The sequence below is a fragment of the Camelina sativa genome, chromosome 11, assembly GCF_000633955.1.
Source record: "Camelina sativa cultivar DH55 chromosome 11, Cs, whole genome shotgun sequence".
NCBI classification, from domain to species: Eukaryota; Viridiplantae; Streptophyta; class Magnoliopsida; order Brassicales; family Brassicaceae; genus Camelina; species Camelina sativa.
This window is the reverse complement of record NC_025695.1, coordinates 13,890,855-13,915,740: the sequence shown is the minus strand read 5'-3', so window position 1 is coordinate 13,915,740 and position 24,886 is coordinate 13,890,855. Positions and strand designations below refer to the sequence as shown.

The 24,886-nt window shown below is 33.0% G+C and overlaps 6 protein-coding genes across 6 annotated transcripts; all 6 read left to right on the top strand.

Annotated features, from left to right (window-relative positions):
- On the top strand, positions 3,056–5,245 carry LOC104723266 (two-pore potassium channel 3). Its single transcript, XM_010441594.2, has 2 exons — positions 3,056–4,469; positions 4,976–5,245. Exons 1-2 carry the CDS (start codon positions 3,298–3,300, stop codon positions 5,127–5,129), a joined length of 1,326 nt encoding a protein of 441 aa, XP_010439896.1. The 5' UTR covers positions 3,056–3,297; the 3' UTR covers positions 5,130–5,245.
- Positions 10,609–12,253, top strand: LOC104723265 (probable WRKY transcription factor 28). Its single transcript, XM_010441592.2, has 3 exons — positions 10,609–11,235; positions 11,341–11,484; positions 11,631–12,253. The coding sequence occupies exons 1-3, from the start codon at positions 10,799–10,801 to the stop codon at positions 12,019–12,021; spliced, it is 972 nt and encodes a 323-aa protein (XP_010439894.1). The 5' UTR covers positions 10,609–10,798; the 3' UTR covers positions 12,022–12,253.
- On the top strand, positions 13,900–18,909 carry LOC104723264 (exopolygalacturonase). Its single transcript, XM_019231850.1, has 11 exons — positions 13,900–14,142; positions 14,510–14,646; positions 14,742–14,773; positions 14,881–15,065; positions 15,166–15,415; positions 17,179–17,360; positions 17,450–17,593; positions 17,688–17,864; positions 17,945–18,234; positions 18,324–18,552; positions 18,649–18,909. Exons 1-11 carry the CDS (start codon positions 13,900–13,902, stop codon positions 18,907–18,909), a joined length of 2,130 nt encoding a protein of 709 aa, XP_019087395.1.
- LOC104723263 (probable purine permease 6) lies at positions 19,343–20,720 on the top strand. Its single transcript, XM_010441590.2, has 2 exons — positions 19,343–19,438; positions 19,526–20,720. The coding sequence occupies exons 1-2, from the start codon at positions 19,390–19,392 to the stop codon at positions 20,632–20,634; spliced, it is 1,158 nt and encodes a 385-aa protein (XP_010439892.1). The 5' UTR covers positions 19,343–19,389; the 3' UTR covers positions 20,635–20,720.
- LOC104723261 (probable purine permease 6) lies at positions 21,596–23,085 on the top strand. The gene is made up of 2 exons (XM_010441589.2): positions 21,596–21,705; positions 21,840–23,085. The coding sequence occupies exons 1-2, from the start codon at positions 21,654–21,656 to the stop codon at positions 22,949–22,951; spliced, it is 1,164 nt and encodes a 387-aa protein (XP_010439891.1). The 5' UTR covers positions 21,596–21,653; the 3' UTR covers positions 22,952–23,085.
- On the top strand, positions 23,250–24,702 carry LOC104723260 (probable purine permease 8). Its single transcript, XM_010441588.2, has 2 exons — positions 23,250–23,359; positions 23,484–24,702. The coding sequence occupies exons 1-2, from the start codon at positions 23,329–23,331 to the stop codon at positions 24,632–24,634; spliced, it is 1,182 nt and encodes a 393-aa protein (XP_010439890.1). The 5' UTR covers positions 23,250–23,328; the 3' UTR covers positions 24,635–24,702.

Here is a 24,886-nt window from a genome sequence, read left to right as displayed (position 1 = left end):
GAAATCACCGCACCAGGGTTGTCAGCAGCTGTCAAATCGTATGGAGAGATCGTGCGGCAAACCTCCGTAACAGCTGGGGTCGAGTTTGGTCGGGTTGGGGTCATTTGTTCTTCAGACATCAGAGAACAGAAAAACAATCGGGAAAAAATGCGTTTAAAAATGTGTTTCAGGCTTTGATATCATGAAATGAACAGAGGAGGAAGACCAAATCGAGTGAATATTCTGATCTATTGTAGAGAGACGATTACATAGCTTATATAAACTGATAGAGGATCTTAAAACATAAATACAATGATATGATATCTACTAACATTTAATATATATATATACGATATGATTTCTCTAAACATGTGAGATATGTTTATACACAATATCCCATTATGAGTTTTCACATATATATTTTCTTGACATCATTATCTCCCAAATTAGTGGCATCTAATACACCTTTATCCCAACCTGTTTATAATACATTCCTCAAATTTCACTTTCATAATTTGTAATCTAGTAGTTTGCATGTTGTTGGAGAAGAAAAGTGTATATTTTACATGTTTTAATTGGAATATAATATAATTTAAGGTAAAAGAGAAATATACAAAAAATAAACTTAGAAACAGAGAAATAAGATTTATTATACACACATTATCCGTGTGTGATAACTGATAATGCTCTATTATACTAATACTAAACAAGTTGTGTATCTAATCATATTCTTTATGTTTCAGATTAACTGTCCTTTAAAACTTCATACTGAGGAAAAAAAAATTTATATTTTTGTTGTATTCACATATATTTATATTTTACTTGTTAACTATATAATTGTTTATTATTCAATTTATTAAAACAATCAGAATAAACCGAATTTTTTATCAAGTATATACGAATTAATACTATTTATTTAACAAACTTTACTCTAACGAAAGAAATATAAAATTATGTGATCTTTTAGAAAAAAAATTAAAATATGTCTATGAATGAAGGCAAGATCACTAATCATGAATGAAATTAAAATTAGTATCGTTTGGATGGAAAAAAAAAATTATGAATGAAGACAGCTAAATTATGAAGACAAAAGAAATTATGAATGAAGACAAGAACACTAATCATGTGTTATTGTTTGGTACTAGACTACACATATTTAATAGGATTAGTTAATAGAGCTGTACTTATCTAATCTGGAAAACCACGTCATCTGAGATTTATTGAAAAGACGACACATCTCGCCGTTTTATCTTCTTCCTTCAGCTCAGAAAACATTCAAGTCTTTTTACATTTTAGTGTTCAATATAAGAGAGACGCCGTGCTGTTTTGTCAAACATAGTTGACATAAAAATCATAGTATTGTTTTTGATTTTGTTAATTTTTTTCTAATTTTGTTATAAATACTAACTTACTAATAATCAAACGCACATAAAATAAAAACATAAATCAACAATTAACACAAAGAATATACGTAATTCTTAGAGTTTTAAAATGTTGCTCGATTGTTGGAAAAAAGATTAACATAGCCTGGATTTTAAAAGGTTAAGAGTAAGTCAGAGTAAAATCAAGAATAAGATAAGGACTCAAATTCAATTTCAACTTAATAAGGGTATCTATATTAACATTTTTGAAGTACATTTTGTATTATGCCTTTTTAGTTTTGTTTATTTAAAATCTATATTAACATTTTTGAAGTACATTTTGTGTTATGCCCTTTTAGTTTTACTTATTTAAAATTTTATTTACAACATTAACCCCCAAAAAGTTCCCAAAAATAACATTATTTCAGATTTTGTTTCCTTAATATTTTACATACCATTCCAACTAAAAAATACAGCAAAATAAATATGAAAACATAAACTATGATATATTTAACCACACTTTCTATTATGCATTAAAGATATTCTATCTATGAATCATTTGCAAACAAATAAAACAACAATTTGATTCCTATTTTGTTTTTCAAAACCTGTGAGCTTTGATTCTTAACGTAAGAAGAACTTCGATTCACATTTATTTAAATATTATAATTAATATATATAAACTTAATAAAATTTTAAAATATTACAAATATGTAAAATTAGTTTTTAAAAAATACTATATGATATGGTTATATAGTAGATGTGTTATAAAGAGAATATGTTGGAATTAATAAAATATCTTTAAATTTATGCTAACACGGGTTAAATCCTCATTTTATTATTTGTCAACAATATTAATATTAAAATATCTGACATAGAAAAGTTAAGTTGATTTAACTAAGATTGTGTAAAACAATTAAATCATTAGGAAAAACATGACTTAACATAGCTTATAAATGACCTACTATGTATTTAGATCCCTTATTTTCTGTTATAATAATTAACAATCAAAATAGAATCTCAAACACTAAACAAAACAAACTAAATATAACAAACAAATGATAATGAAGTATATTGCAGGGTTAAAAAATTAATATAAACAATTAGTTAGAGCCTTCTCTAAAAATATTAAGGCCACAAGCTCATGTTTTTGGTGGGGCCAATTATACATTAATATTAAGAAAAAGACTTGAAAAACACAAAAAATACTATAAAAGATTTGAAACATTGACCTTTAGTACTAATATCTTAACTTTTTATCAGTAGAACTAATGAAGTTTTTAGGAAAAAGGGTCGAATATTCACTATCTTATTTGGAGACCACAAACATGTGTTTCACCTGCCTGTATCAAAGACTGACTCTGCATTTAGCCGCACAAACGGTCGGGAAATTTAGTTATTCCTCTATGCAAATCATCCAATATTTAACAAATAAATACAATATAAATATAAATAATAATAAAAATTATGTGCACGCAGTTAAAATCTAGTTCTTTTCAAAGATAGTCACAAGAAAACAAACTCAAGTATCAACCCAACATGTGTATTTTGTGCATCTTAGTCATCAACAATATACAAAAGAAGCTGATCTGATTGATTATATTACTAAGAAGATTCTTCATTTTCCAATAATAACACCATAATCATTATAGTATCAAAAAAAAGAAATGTAATGTTTATTGTTTCCTTTTGCTAATCATATTTAATGTAATAATGAATAAAAACCACAAATTTCTCTCTTAAAATGTTAACAGCCACAAGGAGAAAGAAAGCGCCATTTCTGCTTCTTCTTACTTCGATCCTTGCGAGAAAGAGAGAGAGATAAAAAGTTTCTTTCTTTTCCCCACGTTTCACGTCCCACCTCTTACTTCTTCAAGCCCTACAAGTTTCGACTTCTGATCAAACCAAAAAAAAAACAAAAAAATCGAATTTTTCCGGTTTAGTGTTTCCCGGCGAGATGGCTAACGACGGGACTGACCCATTACTTCAATACATGATGAGTCCGAAAATGAAAAGACCGCCGCAGCTTCTGTTTCCATTACCTGAAGACAACGAAGTCGCGATTCCGATGCCGATGACACCGTCGGAGTTCAAAGACCGTTTAATCTTCGGACCCTTCTCACGTTCGCCGCGTGATTCGTCTTCTCAATTCATCGATTCCATCTCTCAGAAACAACCCTCACCGTCTTCTTCTTCCGCCGCCGTTAACCCTTTCACCGATTCCACAACCCTAGAGCCTCTCCTCCCACCATCAACATCACCACCACAACCGGAGCCATGGGTTTCCGATGGATACTCGAATCATTCCCACGGTGGCCACCCACTTCACCGTTCCAAAACCGCACCAGCGATGGCTGTAATCAACGATGTGCATCACCCAATTCGTCAGAAAGATCTCACTGAGGCGTCACGATCTGTTGTAAGACAAGCTTTTGCTCTTCTCGTTGTGTATCTCTCCTTAGGTGTGCTTATCTATTGGCTCAATCGTGATCATTACGTTGTGAATCAAACCCATCCTGTAGTTGATGGGTTGTACTTTTGTATCGTTACAATGTGCACGATTGGTTATGGTGACATCACTCCGAATAGTGTGGTTACTAAGCTGTTCTCTATCATGTTTGTGCTTGTTGGGTTTGGTTTCATTGATATATTGCTTAGTGGGATGGTCTCTTATGTTCTTGACCTTCAAGAGAGCTATATGTTAAACTCTGCTCAGCGGAGAGACGAGCCAGAGAAGAGGAGGTCTTATATAATCGATGTTAAGAAAGGGAGGATGAGGATTAGGTTGAAAGTGGCTTTAGCATTAGGTGTTGTGGTTTTATGCATTGCTGTTGGTGTTGGGATTATGCATTTCATTGAGAACATTGGGTGGTTGGATTCGTTTTATCTGTCAGTTATGTCGGTTACTACTGTTGGATATGGAGATAGGGCCTTTAAGACATTGCCCGGTAGGCTTTTCGCTGCGATATGGCTACTTGTGTCTACATTAGCTGTGGCTCGGGCTTTTTTGTACTTGGCTGAGGCGAGAGTGGATAAGAGGAATAGGGAACGGGCTAAGAAAGTGCTTTGTGAGACAATGTCTGTCTCTCAGTTTTTTGCTGCAGATATTGATAACAATGGCTGTGTGAGGTATTTGACTCATTTCCCTATCCGTTTTATGTGCTCTGACACACTCCTTTAAGGTTTTGTGAATCTTAAACTGATCTCCGAATTTATGATGTGATCCTTAGTTTTTTGAACAAATATAACCATTTGTGACATCTTCTTAGGGTTTATGCATTTCTTAGTCTTTGGTGTTAGTCTTTTTCCATTTTCGTTTGCGTAGAGTATCTTGGGAAACACCAAAAACATTATATGCTCATTAGTTCATTAGATTCCGACTTTAATGCATCTTCTGCACTTTTTGCTTGAATCTTTTCATGCAAGAACATAGTTTAAGTTATTATGCTGAGTTGAAGATCTGTGAATATGTGATGTCAAAGCATTGTTCTTTTGTCATTGTGATCACCTAGAGATTATGATGTTTTCAGTTTTATCTAAAGGAGACTTCGTCACATTGTTTTTGATACATGTAAATGCTTTGCTTGCAAGCTTAACTCTGAGATATCTTCTGCTTGTTTTTGTGTGTTTGCCAGTAAAGCAGAGTACGTGATATACAAACTGAAGGAGATGGAGAAGATAACCGATAAGGACATAATTCCAATATCCAAACAGTTTGACAAACTCGACCGATGCAGCAATGGAAAGATTACTCTTGTAGATCTCTTGGATAGTAGCAGTGGCGATTGATAGCTCTGCAACCTTTTTTGTTATATAGCTTAGTTTACAAATGCAAATTTACAAACTGATCAATGATGCTGAGGATAAGGAGTCCAGTCTCTGGTTTATTTAAACCGTTTTGGACCGATCTTGTCTGTGGTCTTGTCTTGCATAATTTTGGTTAAGCAGGAATCACCATTTCACAACCAAAAGTTAACATCTCCTTTCACTCAAGATCATGAGGATGAATCTTGGGTTTTCGTTAACCGGTTTGATATGTTGCCAAATGGTTGTCATCGGTTTACTTTGGTACGATGGCAGTTATGTTTTCTCATCTGTATCAGAGATTTATATGGGAACCCATGTAATTTTTGCAGATATGAATATGATAGTTAGGAACTTAGGATCAAAAGTTATATGGGTTCAGTGTATATACAAATTTGGGTTGATTATGTTTGATCCAAGTTTGTTTGGTCCAATATGGAAATAAACAGTAACATTCTACCTAGAAATAAAAATTTCGAATCCTTTTCTCAACAACTTTTTAAAAGAGTTTCTGTTATATTATTAGGTTTTTTCAAAATATTTCTATGCAGATAATTTGCATTGTGGCCAAAATGTAATTGATCATAATATCATGTAGTAACTCAACATCTTCATGATAACAAGCAATGAAAAATATATATATTTTTTTCATATTACAAATGGATGTTTAATGTATTTTTTATACTTTATAATTCTATATATACACATAATTTATATATATATATATACATATATATATTTAAACTTATCAGCTCTAACAACTCAAATTTCAGAAAGAAGATGTGTGTGAAAGAACAGAAAATACAAGAGATTCCTTTATATTCATGTGTAGTTTATACTTTATATATAATAACAAAATAATAATGTCACACATGACAAACCTAACAACAAACCTGCCCCAACTATTCTATTTTAAAAGCTAAAGTCAACAATTTCATTCTCTTTTCTTTTTATTTTTCTTTACGGTTTTAAATTCAACTTATATTTTCTTTTTATAAAAAATAGTTACAGTAATATGTTTACTAGAAAGTAGAAATCATATCTTTACATGTTAGGGCACATATCCCGAAAATAGGTCAGACTTTTCAACTGCAGACAGATACAGTTATATGTCAGTGTGTATAGCTAATGCTTTTTATATCATACAAGTTACAAATACAAAGAGGTCCGCGGTCTAGCTTAAGGTAATTAAGAAGTTAATTTAAATGTGAGTCTATCTAATATTCAAGTTAAGCTTTATATATCTATATGATAACTTAAACAATTAGGCACCAATTACGGCGTTCAGCTTGTGCCTAAATTAAACTATAAATGTTGTTTTATTGACATCTTCTACTTAGTATACATTTATGTGGTTAGGTACAAGAAGTGGATAGATACTACCATTATGGCAATTGCTATTATTTGTAATAGAAGATTGAATATATTTGACTTCGAAGGTTGAAATTTATTTGTGTTTAGAGAGATTAGTATTGTACTACGTACTACTACTTATGGAATCCGATAATATATAGTTGCGGTTTTACTTCTTTTTTTTTTTCGAATTTTAAAGCATATGTATACGTACGATTAGATGTTTTTTGGTCAAATGAGAGAATAGTTATAATGTCTCTTTTCTGTTCGAAGAAAATTATTCGCTCCTTTTACTTCGACAAAAGATTACTACCATAGATTGTTTATCGACTTTCTAGAAAACGTTTTTCATCATACTTTGTTTTGACCAAAAAGCGTTAAAAACATGGAAACTATGATTTAACTTTTTTCATCGAACAAAATCATTTATACACCTAAGCCATATAGTCTTTTGATTCATCATTTTTATAAGTAACTGTATATCATAGACTGACTAATCTATCCGCATGTACTTGTAATTTTCGGAAATTGATACTTGATCGAGATATATATGAGAATTATAGATTTATCTAAAATCTTAGGTGTATGTAACACAAAAAAAAAAAGAAACGAAAAAAATAGTAAGATTTTGTGCAGGAAGGTAATTTACGTAAAGAGAACGAGTTTTAAACCCTTCGCCTACCTAACAAATGGATTGTGGGCGAAATCACTAGACCATGAAACTTAGTAAAATTTTAGTGATTAAAACGAATGCATCCTGGATATGTTCTTTTGGACATATTTTAGCCATAGATTTTTTTATACTAAGCATTTCACTTTGACCACATTTAAAGTTGATGTATGTCCCCTTCTCATTTGTCATGTCGGTTAGGCATTATATATATGTCTCCTTTTTTTTTTTTACTCATAGAGTATATGTTCTTATCAATTTCCACAAACTGATGAAAGCGATTACTAGCTACATGAAAGAAAGCATAAGGTTCAATCCATAATTTCCCCACAATTATCGCAAAATAAAAATTGTACGAATAATATTAATTTCTGACTGAATATAAAGTGATGAACACAATGTTTCGTAATTTATGCAACAATTTAGTTTGACCATCTTTTCCTCAATAAAAATATATTTTTATAAATCTAGATGCTCTTTTTTTAACTTGCCAACAGAAAAGGTCTAATGTGAAAAGAAATCGTTATACATAGCGTAAACATGATCTCATTTACCCGTCAGCATAAGTAACCCATCCACTCCACATATCTACGTCACTCGAAAAAAATCCCATATACTATGTTTACTATTTTCCTTTGAATATTATACTAATTTCTATATAATTTGTTTTTTTTATAGCATTAAAAATTTTCAATATCAAGAGAATCGTATATATATATATATATATATATTTTAAATACGCAAAAATATGTAGGGTCTAAATTATTGCCTCTTGACTATGAATTATTGAATTGAATATTAAGGTTCGTGAAGCAGTAATTGAAAGAAAGAAGAAGAGAAGAAGAGAAGGCAGTCTCTCTAGCACGTGCCAAGTCATCATGTGTCGGCTACGGTCAAATGACGGTGCCATTATTTCCACGTGGCAGCCTAATACTCCCAAAACCCAATTTTTATTTTTATTTTCATAACTTGTAGTTTTGTTCTGTTTGAATCTTTGACTGCCTCTTACTTCGTTCTTCACACCAAGCCAAACGGCGGGTGGCGGACTGTTTCCGGTTTCCGGTCACTTTATAGTCTTCTCGCTGACTAAGACTCCTTCAATTACGACGCCTTTTCTCTACGCGCCGCTTAGTCGCAGCGCGTGTTTCTTTATTCCGTCCACTGTGTCACGTGTAGAGTGGTGGAAAGTGAAAACATATCGAAAGTGAGAAGAGAAATTACTTTTCATGTCTTTGCTTTTTGGCCCCGTAAATAAAGGAAGTAAACTCATAGAACCCCCAAAATTTACCCACGTTTATCAAAATGTGGAAAAAATAAAAAGTAATAGTTTTGGGAGATTTAAAGATGATGATACGCAAGACTTCAAGAAATATATATATTTGGTATGTAGTAGGACTTGCAATTAAATAAATTTTGGAAGAAAGCATTATATATATATATATATATATATATGTATTTAGAAAATACAGAAGCTAATTAAGTATGTTTCCTCACTAGAAGCCAGTTTTGCAGCTCTATTTTTGTCAACTTAGCTTTATGTAAAGTTCTTATTGCCGGAAACAAAAAAAAAAGTCATTCAAAAGGCATTACATGATCTCATACATAAAAATTAATATCCACTTCTATATCTTTTTTTTGTTGAATATATATATACTAGATTAAGATCCGTGCTAGAGCACATGTTGAAATTCATTTTATTTACATTGTAATTTTTTTATAAAATATAATTTATGTGATTATTTTTAAAAGTTTTTTTGGATAAAATATTATGTAATAAAATCATATGCTAAATATAATGACTTGAAACTTGAAAAAGACACTTATTTTGTAAGTTTTATATTGTTAATGATTCTAGATAAGTATATGTGCTATAACACTGGTTAAATTTTTATTTTATACAAAATTTTGTATATTTTCTATTTTAAAATAAAATTTTAATATGTTGTATTAGTTTATGTACGTGAAGTTATTTCAACAGTGTAAATTCTACCTCATGACTTGAATGTCATTATAAGACATAATATATTGTTATACTTTTTGTTTTAGTATAGTTGGTTTTTTAAAAAAATTTCATATTATAGTGACATATTATTGCTATAACAAACCAATTTAGAGTGTTTATAGTTTCTAAATTTAATATCAAGTTTCAATATTTTAAAAATATTTCAAAATAAATTATTTAAAGTTTATTATACTATATAAAATTATAAAATTCAACAAAAAGTATGAAATTGAATTTAAATATTCAAATTTTGACCCGTTACTCAGTAAAAATTTTAATTCAATAGATATTATTTTTAAAGAANTTTTTAAAATTCTTTCATATTATAGTGACATATTATTGACATTGCTATAACAAACCAATTTAGAGTGTTTATAGTTTCTAAATTTAATATCAAGTTTCAATATTTTAAAAATATTTCAAAATAAATTATTTAAAGTTTATTATACTATATAAAATTATAAAATTCAACAAAAAGTATGAAATTGAATTTAAATATTCAAATTTTGACCCGTTACTCAGTAAAAATTTTAATTCAATAGATATTATTTTTAAAGAATAATATTAATAAAAATTGAATATTTTATAGATTGAATCATTTATATTTGTTTTTAAAAATTCAACGTATGGTATATCCGAAAATAAAACTATTTTTTAATTATAATAAATAATATGAGAATTTATTTGTTTCACAAAATAGACTCATATATAAAAATGAGAGGTGAAGTATTATAATAATTAACAAATTAATATGTTAAGTTAGATATCAAAGGGTTTTATTTGATGAATAATTTAATAAAGAAAATTAATATGGTAAGTTATATGATATCAAATGATTTTTTTGAATATTTTCTTTAAGATTTTTGTAAACAATAAATCCAGACTATACAAATAATATAAAACTTAATTTATAATCTATTTGCAACTAACTTATTAAAATTATATAGTATACAAAACAATGTCGTGTACTTCCGTTTTATTATATATAAGATCATAACTTGCTTAAAGAGAGTTCACATTAAACTTAATAACACATTTTGACTGATAAATAATAATAAATGACCTTTTTGTTTGTTTTGTTTTCTACATATGGATTCAAAATTCTACTGATAAACGTGAGGAAAAAATTGATAAATGAAAAATGAAATCTTTTAAAAGGCGAATCGTAAAATTAATCTGCATAGAGAAAAAAGTTATACAATTTAAAACTGAAATTGGTTAAAAACAAAGTTCATAGAGAAAAACGAAAGTAGCAACACGAGTATGAATTCACACACGTACCATTGAATTATATCCCATTATACTTTTTACATAATTTACTTATTTCCAAACCAACTAGCCCCAAAACCAAAACCATAATAATATATATATATATATATATATATATATATATATATTGTCATAATAATATTCTTCTCTCTCTACCTTTTTTGAGTTTCAAAATGCATAAATACGAGAAAGGGAGACGAAGACCCAATTAATGTCCAAGCACCAATCTAGACCTCTTCAGGGAAAAAAAACCTAAAAACCTAATCCCCAAACCTAAAAAGGCTTCTCTCCTCTCTTCTTCTTTGTCTTCTCTTTGTTGTTTTTTTGCTTTTGTTTCTCTCTTCATTGTTGTTCTTCACCATGTCTAATGAAACCAGAGATCTCTACAACTACCAATACCCTCCATCGTTTTCCTTGCACGAAATGATGAATCTGCCTACTTCAAATCCATCTTCTTATGGAAACACCATCGCATCGCAAAACGGCTTCGATCCATCTTCTTACTCCTTCACCGATTGCCTCCAAAGTACTCTAGGAGCGTATGAATCTCTACTTCACAAAACTTTTGGTCAATCTCCCTCTTCGTCAGAGGTTTTCAACTCTTCCATCGATCAAGAATCCAACCGCGATGTTACTAATAATGACGTAATCAATGGTGGTGCATGCACCGAGACTACAACTAGGGTATCTGCATCCTCTTCCTCTAGTGAGGCTGATCATCCCGGTGAAGATTCCGGTAAGAGCGGGAGGAAACGAGAGTTAGTCGGAGATGAAGAAGATCAAAGTTCCAAAAAAGTGTAAGCCATAACTATATATAGAGGATTTATTGATGGAATAATATATGGAATAACAATTTATTCTAGCATGTGTATACTAATTTTATGGTGCGTATATGATTTCAGTGGGAAAACAAAAAAGAACGAGGTGAAGAAACAAAGAGAGCCACGAGTCTCGTTTATGACTAAAAGTGAAGTTGATCATCTTGAAGATGGTTATAGATGGAGAAAATACGGCCAAAAGGCTGTTAAAAATAGCCCTTATCCAAGGTAATTACTTATTTCCTTTTTTTTTCTTATTTTCTTTGCATTTGCGTTGCTAAGTCTTGTTCTTAGTTTGACCGTAAAAAAGTGTTACAAAAATGCGGACCATTATAGTGTAACTGATATTAGCCAATGCAATCCAAAATATATAGGAGTTACTATAGATGTACAACGCAAAGGTGCAACGTGAAGAAACGAGTGGAGAGATCGTTTCAAGATCCAACGGTTGTGATTACAACTTACGAGGGTCAACACAACCACCCGATTCCCACTAATCTCCGAGGAAATTCTGCCGCTGCTGCTATGTTCTCCGCAGACGGCCTCATGACTCCGAGAAGCTTTGCACATGATATGTTTCGGACGGCGGCTTATACTAACGGCGGTGCTGCGGCGGCTGCCTTGGATTATGGATATGGACAAAGTGGTTATGGTAGTGTGAATGCAAACCCTAGTTCTCATCAAGAGTATAATCATAATGGGGGTGATCAATATGAGCTGTTGAGGGAGATCTTTCCTTCAGTTTTCTTCAAGCAAGAGCCTTGATGGATCATTGTTATAACAACATATATACACTCATATATACTACTTATATATATATATTGAGAGAGAACAAAACTTATATATATGTATAACTTAAGATCTTATTTTGTCTCTCTTGTTTGCATGTAGATATCTTTTCATGAGAGCTAGAATGAGACGGAGATTGGGTTTGGATTATATTTGATGATGTTGGATACATTTTTCGCTTCGACTTTGTAATATAATATTTTCCATTTTTGGGTAGTTTTACTTAGTGAACATTATGAATCTATGATATTATGTTGTGTAATGTGTACTGTCATCATATGTCGAAGGGACAAAGACATAACTCTAGCTAGGATTCTAGGATATTTCCTCCCAAATGTTGATTATATACATATGGTTTTTGGCAAACTTAATTTTTAAATTACTAGTTCAAATGGTAAACTTATTATTTAAAATTTTGGTTGTTCATTGTGAACATTCACTAATTCTCACAATTTTTGAATATTCAGATACTTTTTGAAAATATCAACCAGCTCATATAAGATGAAGAATATATAATTGAGATTTCAATATAAGGGCGTCGTCGATATTAAAATTTGAAGTTGTGGACGACGAATATCTATGAGTGTGAACAAGTGAAGTAAAAAAACAAACCAAGTTGAGTTCTCCTTAAGCTTGTGTCCTAAGAGAAATGGACCCAAATACAGATTTGACTACCTTCTGCTTTTCTATCTTATCCACACACACATGGAAACATGTATAGTCTGTGGACCAGTAATATTACCCCTACCATCAAAACTGAAGACAATGTTTAAATTCCATTAGCGAGAAATTTTAAATAAGAACACAAAATAATAATAATAAAAACGTTATTTTGAATAAATACCAAATCTCAAATTTGTAAAAGAGAATGATGCGAAGAAAGAACCTTAGAGAAAAATATCTCTTTAGTAACCTTTTGATTGATGAACTAGAACTAGTTTATTGTTGATATCATATTTTGAAGAAAAAAAAATCCAAATATTTATCCACCAATAGCAAATTCCTACTAAAAGTGTTGATGTAAACAGTAATTAAACTGTATTGTAGAATCCGAGAGGAGATTCCACAATGCACAGAGAATTCTATCTCCTCTCGGATTCTACAATACAGTTTAATTACTGTTTATCATAAATGTATTTTATGATAAAAACAATACCAAATTTCTGAAAAAAGTAATAGAGTAGTAGTAGTATTATTTTGGAGCGCATTTATGTCATATACCAAGGTCACTGAATTTAGCTGAAAACATGAGATGTAATGATTCATGAGAGAGCATCATAGATCATGTGGCTTTCTGAATTCCAACATGCGTGCTCCAATGTAATTACAAAAATCTTTATAGAGAAAATAGTTCCATCATAGATATATAGATCATGTAACTTTCATTTTCCTATTTGAAAACAATATTAAATTTTAAAATTCAACTGATATGTCCAATCTCGAATCTATTCATGATCAATTATCATAATCATTTTGTATTAAATCACTTCCAACATACAGTAGTATTTAAGTGTTGTGAGTTGTGACACATTCACAGTTCTCACTCGCAAAATTTGCATTGGAGTATTTTTTAAACAAGAAAAGAGAACTTGAAACTTCTATCAATAATTCTAAGACCATGTACATCAGCGTATTTTGCTTCCATCCCACATAATTAAAATGTTAAATTTAAATCAAAATGAATGAATTATGAATGGGACGTATCTACAAACGGGACGTATTTTCGTCCGTCCTTCACAACACGTGGCGGTGTTTAAAAAATCTCATCTTTTTTTCTTTTTCTTTTTCTGTTCTTAAGTTGAAAGAAGAAGCGTAGCGTTTGTCTCGGGTGTCAGAAAAGGCAAATCGGAGACGATGAGCGAAACCGAAGCAACCGGCGTTACCGAAGATTCGGCTCTAGCGATCGCGAATGAAACCGTTTCTGCTGCGATTGAGCATAAAGCGATCGGAGTTGTTGATTCGGTGGGGGAAGCCATGGAAGAAGCGGAGAAATGGGTGGGTGATCTCAACCAGGCGGTGAAGGAATCGACGGATTCTGCCATGCGCTCTGCTCGTTCCTTCCGTGAAAACTCGACCTCTCATTTCCGCTCTATACAGGTTTGTTAAATCTCTCTCTCTTTTGTTCGCCATGACGTTTCTTATGAATCGAGATTCTTATTAGCAACAAAAGCATGGATTTGGAATTCAATATCTCATAAGCTTTAATTACTTGAAATGAGTTCGATTCAAAACAGGTTTTGCTCCGAATTAGACGTTTTTATGTGTTGACATGGTGCTAAGTTTTATGTATCGATTGTATCCTCTACTGGTTTTGTTTTCTTTGCAGAAGAATTGACATACGTCAAACACTAGGCCGATTTCAAAGCGAAGAGGTATCTACTATTCCAATTTGTTCGTTGTTATACTTGCCCTGGTTTGTGTCCCTTCTCTTGTTTTTAGATCAACTTCAAAATCATTTCTTCAGGCACAGTTCTTGAGAGCTGAGAAGCATGTCCAGGAGTTGAACATGTCTGCAGACTTAATGAAAAAGGAGAGCAAGAAATTGCTTGAGAGGGCGACTTTAGCAGAGAAGGATATGAAATGCGGTCTCTCTGAACTCATGTATGTTCCAAACATCGACGCTCCCACTTATTTTACTAAGCTATTGACATCATTTGTGTTAATATGGCTATTGGCTACTTCTGTTATATCTATAGGAACTCTGGAAATGATATGCGATTGATGTTTGGTCTGTTGGTTGCATATTTGCTGAGATTATGACAGGGGAGCCTCTATTCCCGGGGAAAGACTATGTTCATCAGTTTAAACTTATAACTGAGGTATGTTCTGTTTCAGGAAAGATCTGGTATAAGCTACCAAAGGTTTGTAATAAGATAACATGTGGAATGATTGATGTAGCGAAACGTTTGTTCGATGAAATTGGGAACCAGAGAAATTTGTGCTCCTGGAACTCAATGATTGGTAGTCTAGCTACTCACGGGAAACACAACGAAGCTCTTGAGCTTTATTCACAAATGTTGGTGAGCATTTTTTGTTTTGTTTCTTCTTCAGTTCAAATGCATGTTGATTCCTCTGTTCTTTAGAGTTCTAACACTTATGATTTTTCTATTGGTACTTTAGCGAGAAGGAGAAAAACCAGATGCAGTGACATTTGTCGGGTTGCTGCTAGCTTGTGTTCATGGTGGGATGGTAGTGAAGGGACAAGAATTGTTCAAGTCCATGGAGGAAGTTCACAAGGTTTCGCCAAAGCTAGAGCACTACGGATGCATGATCGATCTCTTGGGACGTGTTGGGAAGCTGGAAGAAGCATGTGATCTCATCAAAACAATGCCAATGAAACCAGACACTGTTGTATGGGGAACTCTTTTAGGTGCTTGTAGTTTCCATGGAAATGTTGAGATTTATCAGTTTCTTGATGAAATTTTCAGATTCACTTTGTCATTTTCTTATGTTTATAATGTTAATGTTATATGTTTTATTTTAATTAAAACTTTAATATTTTTTTACATATTTATTTAAATAATTAATTTTTTAAATTAAAAATACTATTATTTTTTCCAGGGGCAACTGTAAAGGACACCAATGCTCGTACAAAACTTAAGAAACTCTCAAAATAAAAATAAAATATTTGAAGGACCTAATATCAGTCCTAACCGATGCACATGCCCTAACAAAGCTAAGAAGGTAGGTAAGTTCGCAAAAACGTTATAGCAATTTTGAGAAACATACATATATATAAAACCTTTATATATTCTAGATTTTGACTAAATGCGTACATGTTTTGACTGAGAATGATTTGGCCTACACAGATGTGATCAAACCAAGTCCAATCATAAATCGAATCATACGGAAAAATCTATTTGACACAAATCTGTATTAGATGAAACATATATTATTTTAGTATTTTACTATTTTTCAGCAATATATTAATTTGCTGATACAAACAAAATCTCGATGATAATATTTTTTTTGTTTTTTTTGCTTTTTCGGGGTCGTTATCAAATTCACCTAACAAAAAAAAAAAGAAAGCGAGAATGTTAGAAAGAGAAGCAAAGTTATAAAAGATCTTCCGGGAGAATCAAGTAATTGCCAAACCTCCTAGTCCCTAGACAACTATAATGATATGACAAACATTTTATAATATAGCAAAAACATACACAAGTCTAGAAAGCTCCGTTTTAAAATAAAAAATAAAAAGAATCTTTTATCTTAAAAACAAAATACCTTAATTACGTCAATTGCCAATGACCGATTGATTTTGTAATATCATAAAAATGAAAAATGCATGGATATTGTTGAAAAAGTTTATAGTTGACAAATTCATCATATATATGGGTGCATGCAAAATGTTACAAACGAAGACGTAAACTCACTGGGTCAGACAAAATACTACATTCGAATGTATTCAAGATGAATACCTAAAATATGAAATCCTTTGTATTATCAACAAATATATAAACAAATAAGTAATATATAGAGTTTATAAACAACCATATGCTTTTTAGGGATATATCATTTGGTCAGTTGGTCTTATTGTTTTACCACCTTCTTTTTGACTTACATTTTCACATTATATAATGTTGTTGGAAGTATATGATATGTTACGAATGAGGACCAATCTTCTCAATCAATAATTGGAGTTTATGGTAAATAAATAATGTATTCACTATCCTTCCTCATACATCTTTGATACGTCTCTTCCTAGTTCCTATCCAAATGACAGATACAAATACAATAATCCAACTTTTAGGGACGTCAATCACTCAATTTAACTATTTAAGTGTCATTATTACTTCTAATTAAGTGGACATAAATAATCTTCATTACAAGGATTGTATTAACACGAAATTATCCAAATCGATCGCTTTCTAAAATTCTCCAAATAATGTAACAAATGGGCCCAAAAAGTATGAAAATCCAAATTGAGCCCAAAGTTGTGATCCAATGAACAATAAAGCTCTCACGAAGCTCCTACAAGCTCAGGTGGTGGGAAAGAAGAAAAGTAAGATCGTGGGGGTAAAAAGAAAACGGTTAAAAAATGATTTTTAATTTTTTTTCCCTTCAATTAAAATTTACAGCAAAAGCAGAAGTGAACTTTCGAAAACACTCTTAAAAGCAGTTTTCAATCTTTAGGAGCACTGATCGAGATGGAAAGTTTTCGTTACCTGATATTTTTCTTAATCTTCATCTCCACATTATCTTCCTCTGTAGCAGGAACCTTGTCTCTGCGAAACAGAGTAGACAAAAGCTCTGTTTCCTTTGTTAATGTCCGTAGCTTCGGTGCTCGAGCTAATGACCACAGAGACCACACCAAGGTTTGCTACAGATCTGTGTTTTTTTGTTGTTGTAGATTCATCTATTTAGTTACAAGAATCAGCTAATGAATTGATGTTTTTTGTTAAAGGCCTTTGTAGCAGCATGGGACAAGGCATGTAAATCATCTTCAAGCTCTGTACATCTTATAATCCCAAGAGGTGAATTCTCTGTTGGTCCTCTCAGATTCTCTGGTCCTTGCACTAACGTATCAAATCTCACTGTCCGAGTTAAGGTAATGTAGTTTCCAACACTCTCCATAATCTGTCTTCGTTTTGTCATTTGTGTTTGATTTAATGGTTTCTTATTGCTCACGTAACTGAAATTAGGGTCATCTAAAGGCCTCGACTGATCTGTCAAAGTATAGATCAGGCGGCGGTTGGATTGAGTTTGGATGGATCAATGGCTTAACTCTTACCGGAGGTGGTACATTTGACGGTCAAGGCGCTTTAGCTTGGCCGTTTAATAACTGTACTTCTGATTCTAACTGCAAACTCCTCCCAACTGTGAGATATACTCTACAAACATTGATCTTTGATCTATTAAGTTTTCCCTTTATTAATCAGAACCATGCTGTTGATTTCAGAGCTTGAAGTTTGTGGGGATGAACAGAACAGTTGTAAGAAGGATAAGCTCAGTGAACAGCAAGTTCTTTCACATAGCGATAGTAGAGTGCAGAGACTTCAAAGGCACAAGACTCAACATCACTGCTCCTTCTGATAGTCCAAATACAGATGGTATCCATATCGAACGCAGCTCGAATGTGTATTTCTCGCGTTCACATATCGCAACTGGAGATGATTGTGTTTCCATAGGACAAGGAAATTCTCAGATCACAATCACAAGTATCAAATGTGGACCAGGACATGGTATCAGGTAAAAAATGTAACAAAACCGCTTTTTGTTTTTGTAACTTGTTTCTGCTGTTGAGTTTTTGAAACGGTTTGTTTCTTTTGAAATTAAAGCGTTGGGAGTTTAGGGAGATATCCAAATGAGAAAGATGTGAAGGGGCTGGTGGTGAAGGATTGCAAGATGAGTGGTACGACGAATGGGATAAGGATCAAAACTTGGGCTAATTCTCCTGGTCAAAGTGCTGCTACCAACATGACTTTTCAGAACATTATAATGAACAATGTGACTAATCCAATCATCATTGATCAATCTTATTGTCCTTTCTCTTCTTGCATTTCAAATGTGAGTCTTCTTTAACACTCAAGATAAGAATGTTTTAACTGAAATGGGTCTGAGAGAGATGTTTTGATTGATTTTTTGTTGTTGTTGTTGTTGTAGGTACCTTCGAAGGTTAAGCTGAGTGATATATATTTCAAGAATATAAGAGGCACATCATCTTCACGGGTCGCGGTGCAGCTGCATTGTAGCAGAGGAATGCCATGTAAAAAAGTATACTTGGAGAATGTTCATCTTGATCTTTCTTCTTCTGATGCAGGAATGAAACAGAGCAGAAACAGAGGAGATGAAGCTGTCTCTTCTTCTTGTAGAAACGTTAGAGTTAATTACATTGGGACTCAACTCCCACCTCCATGTCACTAATCATCATCCATCATCACTATGATCGATTCATCATTTTGAAGTTTCTCTTGTAATGAACTATTGTGCTTTCTTTTGGGACACGTTTTCTTCATATCGGTCATATTAAGTTTGAAAATTTTGTCTATACATAAATTGCTAGTACCCTAATTAATTAGGACAAAATCTTGGCTAACTAATAAAAGAAATATGATTAGAAAATCGTGGTTGGTAATAAAAATTTGGTTCGTTTAAAGATTGGATCCTACAAAAATGGAGGAAATGGTTCATTCCAAGAGTGCCATTTAACAATTTCCGGGTAATGGCTAGTAGCACAAAATAATAACAATATAGCACTTATTTTTTTAAACTGAAATCTTAATGTAAAATAATACCAAGTTTGTTTATATAAGAATAATTTATGCATTCTCCTTTGCCTGTCTCATAAGTAAGCAACACCATCTTTATTTGTTCCCTGAGATATTGCTCCTTCCGGTTTCTAAGATGGAACTAGAATCAGAAACTCAAGAACTCCATCTTCACGTAAATGGCGGTAAGTATTCTAACAGAAATTTCAGAGTAGAGCTTCTTGTGTTCTTGTCTTACTTACGTGCTTGTTTGGTTTCATGTTTATATGTAGAACCTGAAGGGAAAAATTCAACAAAAGAGAGAAGTCACAACTACTCATGGAGGTTAAGAGTATCTCTCTACGTCACTCTCCTCTTAGCTGGAGAGACAATAGCCACTCTCTTAGGTAGACTTTACTACGAAAAAGGCGGTAAAAGCACGTGGCTGGAGACCTTGGTTCAGCTTGTTGGATTCCCTCTAACACTTCCTTGCTATTATTACATAAAGCCTGAGCCGTCCAAGACTAAAACCAAAACCAAAACCAAAAACACTTATTCTTCTTTCTTGACACTATCTTTAGTGTATGTTGGACTTGGCTTGCTTGTTGCTGCACACTGTGTTATGTACTCCTTTGGATTACTCTACCTTCCTGTCTCAACTTTCTCTTTGATCTCCGCGTCGCAATTGGCTTTTAATGCCATTTTCTCTTACTTCCTAAATTCACAAAAAATTACTCCTTTTATACTCAATTCACTTGTTCTCTTAACCACATCTTCTATACTTCTAGTTCTCCAAGATGAGCCTGAATCTTCTTATTCTTCTTCCTCTAAGTCAAGTTATGTGATTGGGTACATCTGCGCGATAGGTAGCTCAGCAGGGTATTCTCTGGTGCTTTCTTTAACAGATTATGCGTTCGAAAAGATCCTAAGGAAATACACTTTCAAGGTGATTTTAGATATGGCCACATATCCATCTTTAGTGGCTACTATTGCAGTTGTGGTTGGACTTTTTGGAAGTGGTGGGTGGAAAATGTTGAGGATGGAAATGGATGAGTTTGAACTTGGGAAAGGCTCGTACGTTTTGATAGCTGTCGGTTCGACGATATCATGGCAAGCTTGTTCGATTAGTAGTATTGGTTTGATTCTTGAAGTTTCATCTCTATTTTCTAATGTCATAAGCACTCTTTGTTTACCCGTTGTTCCTGTTCTCGCTGTTGTGTTCTTCCGCGATGAGATGAACGGAATCAAGTTCGTTGCAATGCTTTTGGCCATTTGGGGATTTGTTTCGTATGCTTACCAGCATTATGTCGATGAGCAAAATCCAGAAGAAGAGCAAGAGCTTCCTCAACCTGAAGAAGAAAAAGAAGTAACAAAAGATGATAAATGTCATGTCCAAGCTTAGACAAAGTTCCACTAACCAAAGCTTGTAAATGTGAACCAACAATATAATATAAGTTAACAGTTATAAATAGTAGACACTAGAATAAAACTGGAAAATCTCTATCCGTCTTTCTTGTATCTTTATTAACTTCTGAATAAATTCAAGACTCAAGTGATTAAGAGGACACAAAACCAAAGACATCAACTTAGAAAAAAAAAAGTCAAGTAGACACACTCTAAAATGAGGGAACAAAATACTGTAAAAACTAAATTGTCTATATAGAATTAAGACTAAGACATTTACTAATTTACTCACCATTTTTAAGTATTCTATTCCATGTTTTGTGACTTTCATTTTCAAACCACAATTAATATTTTGCAGTTTTAAGTTTTGAATGACAAAGTTACCTAGGATTTATATGCAAGTTTGGTCAAAGTTTGGATGTCTTCACTTTTGTTTTTATTATATAGAGATTTGGAGAGACTTCTTTACCCAATATTTGAAGTTACTCCACGTATGCCACTTTTAAAACTCCAATTGCTTTTTTGGCAATTTGTTAAGTTTCAAAACTGACAACATTTATTTTCCCTCGATTTTATATGCAAACATTTGTTTTTATTAAATTAAATATTAAAATATTTACCTAAATTATTGTATTTGTTTGTATTGACAACATATTTGTTTCTATTAAATAAAAGATTTTAGGATTGAAATATTTACCTAAATTATTATATCTTCACTTGTGTTTCTGATTATATTCCTATTTAATGTGGTTTTATGCAAGTATTTAAGAATAATATATTAATATATTTGGTAATTTTTATTTGACTAAATTTTATGTTAAAATATCTTTTTTGATGACTACTTATTTTTAATTTGGTTAAAACCTTAAGATGGTTTGTTTACCTTTCTCTCTTTTCAATTCTTTTTTTTTTGTTCTCTTATATAATAGATACTATGTAACGCATTTGCATGTATTAGTAAAGCAAGCATACATCATCTTTATTTGTTCCCTGAGATTTAGCTCCCCTCTGGTTTCTATGATGGAAATAGAATCAGAAACTCAAGAACTCTGTCTCCATGTCAATGGTGGTAAGTAGTTTAATTTACACTCAAGAACATGATTCAATCAATCAAACAATCAGAAAATTCGGCATAGATAGAGCCTATTGTGATCTTGTCTTTATATACTCATTTTCTTGTTCTGTTTCATGTGTTGATGATAGAACATGCAAGGAATTTTTCAACGGAACAAAGATGTCACAGCTACTCGTGGAGGATAAAAGTGTCTCTCTATGTATTTCTCCTCTTAGCTGGAGAGACAATGGCGACTCTTTTAGGTAGACTTTACTATGAAAAAGGCGGTAAGAGTACATGGCTCGAGACCTTGGTTCAACTTGTTGGGTTTCCTTTAACCTTTCCTTGTTATTATTACATAAAGCCTGAGCCTTCCAAGACCATCACCAAAGAAACTACTTCCTTCTTGACACTATCTTTAGTGTATATTGGAATTGGCTTGTTTGTTGCTGGACAGAGTGGTTTATACTCTTTTGGATTACTCTACCTTCCTGTCTCAACTTTCTCTTTGATATCTGCCTCTCAGTTGGCTTTTAATGCCGTCTTCTCTTTCTTCTTAAACTCACAAAAGATTACACCTTTTATACTCAATTCACTTGTTCTCTTGACCTTATCTTCAACACTTCTTGTCATCCAACCTGAGCCTGAATCTTCTTCAAAGTCCTTGGCCAAATACAATTATGTGATTGGATACATCTGCGCTTTTGGTAGCTCAGCTGGGTATTCTTTGACGCTTTCGTTAATAGACTATGCTTTTGAAAAGGTTCTAAAGAAACACACTTTCAAAGAGATTTTAGATATGGACACTTACCCATCTTTAGTAGCTACTTGTGTAGTTGTGGTTGGAATTTTTGGAAGTGGTGGGTGGAAAACGTTGAGGACAGATATGGAAGAGTTTAAACTTGGGAAACTGTCTTACATATTGATAAATATCGGTTCCACGATATCATGGCAAGCTTTTTCCATTGGTTGTTTGGGTTTGATCCTTGAAGTTTCATCGCTTTTCTCAAATGTCATAAGCACTGTTGGTTTACCTATTGTTCCTTTTCTCGGTGTTTTGTTCTTCCATGATGAGATGAGTGGAATCAAGTTGATTGCATTGTTTTTGGCCATATGGGGATTTGTTTCTTATGCTTATCACGACTATGTCGATGATCAAAAACCAGAAGAAGCAAATCAGGAGAAAGAAGAAGAAGAGATGATGAAGCTTTCTCAACCTGAAGAAGGTGCACAAGAAGAAAACAGTCATATCCAAGCTTAGTTAAAGATCCAAGAACCAAAACTCTTGTAATTTTGACCTAATATCATTTCAAGTAAGCAGTTACATATACAGTAGACTAGACACCACAACAAGAAAATTAAAAACTTTCTAAATGTCAAGTGTAGTTGAAACCCCTTGTCTTGTTGTATCGTTTGTTGAATTTCTAAATCCACTAAATAGACACTAACACTCGACCCACTAAGATTAAATTAAGAGAACAAAATAAAGCCAATAATTATGTGGGACACGAGAGCCAATAATTACAATACGAGCCTACCTCTAATAGAATATGATGCACTTGGCCACTTGCCTTCAAGCTCCATCTATATAACATCTTCACTAAAAATCTGTCAGTGGGAAGTCCTCTTAAAGCCGTCATGGAAAGAACTCAAGAACTCAATGTTAATGGTAAGCAAGAAGAGCTCGTGTAGTAGACCCCTTTAAGAATCATCTGAAAACATGGATACTATGTGATTAGTTTCATGATATATGCTAAGCCATGAGAGTTTCTTTTTTCTTAAATGTTTTTCAGATCATCAAAACATAGAAGCAAACCTGAGAGGTCAAGAGGAAATGAATACGACTATGGAAATCGAATCATTGTTCGTACTTCAATCGAAGAACTACAAGAGGTGGCTTCGGATTTCCATTTACGTGTTCTTTGTCCTTGCCTGCCAAGCACTTTCTACAATTCTAGGCAGATTGTACTATGAAAACGGTGGGAAGAGTACATGGATGGGAACACTTGTCCAACTCATCGGCTTCCCTGTTCTGTTTCTCTTCCGCTTCTTTTCCCAAATCAAAATTCCTAAATCAACAGACGCAGATTTCAGACACTTCCCTTCATTCACCACCCTTGCGTCAGTTTACATTGTTATTGGACTGTTAGGGGCTGCTGTTTCTTATATGTCCTCTGTTGGGTTGCTCTACTTACCAGTTTCTACTTTCTCACTCATCTTGGCCTCACAGTTGGCCTTCACTGCCTTCTTCTCTTATCTCCTAAACTCACAGAAGTTCACACCTTTTATCGTGAATTCTCTATTTCTCCTTACTATTTCCTCTGCCCTCCTCGTGGTCAACACTGATTCAGAAAACACAACAAAAGCGTCTAGAGTAAAATATGTGATAGGGTTCATATGTACCGTTGGTGCTTCTGCTGGGATTGGACTGTTGCTATCTCTGGTACAACTGATCCTCAGGAAGGTCATAAAGAAGCAAACGTTCTCAACAGTCATGGACATGGTCGCCTACCAATCTCTAGTTGCAAGCTGTGTGGTTCTCATAGGACTTTTTGCTAGCGGGGAGTGGAAAACTCTAACAAGTGAGATGGAAAGCTACAAACTGGGGAAAGCGCCCTACGTTATGACTTTGGCCTCGGCAGCTATATCCTGGCAAGTCTACACCATTGGTGTTGTGGGATTGATCTTCGAGTCGTCTTCTGTGTTCTCCAATTCCATATCTGTTGTGGGGTTGCCTATAGTTCCAGTTGTAGCAGTGATTGTTTTCCATGATAAAATGAATGCGTCAAAGATCTTTTCCATCATTTTAGCTATCTGGGGCTTCATTTCATATGTCTATCAGCACTACCTTGACGAAAAGAAGTTGAAGACTAGCCACACAAGTCCTGTTGGAGGTCCTCACCTACCTGTTGAAGAAGGTCACACAAACATACAAAGTGTATGATCGGGCATATACTGTATAAAGTTCATGTCTTGTATTTGAGAAAAGATAAAAAGAAAAGTGGAACTCTATATGGCCAACTAGTCACTGATAAGCATTTTGTACATAAGATACCTAATATTTCAGATTTGTTTTTAACTTCTATCCTATAGGTTATAGAGAAATGTGTAATACCAGCAACGAAGATTAAAGCAATGAATTTTAGCAGATAACCATGTCACATTTGCGATATTTCCGTTTGTGAGTGTGACATCA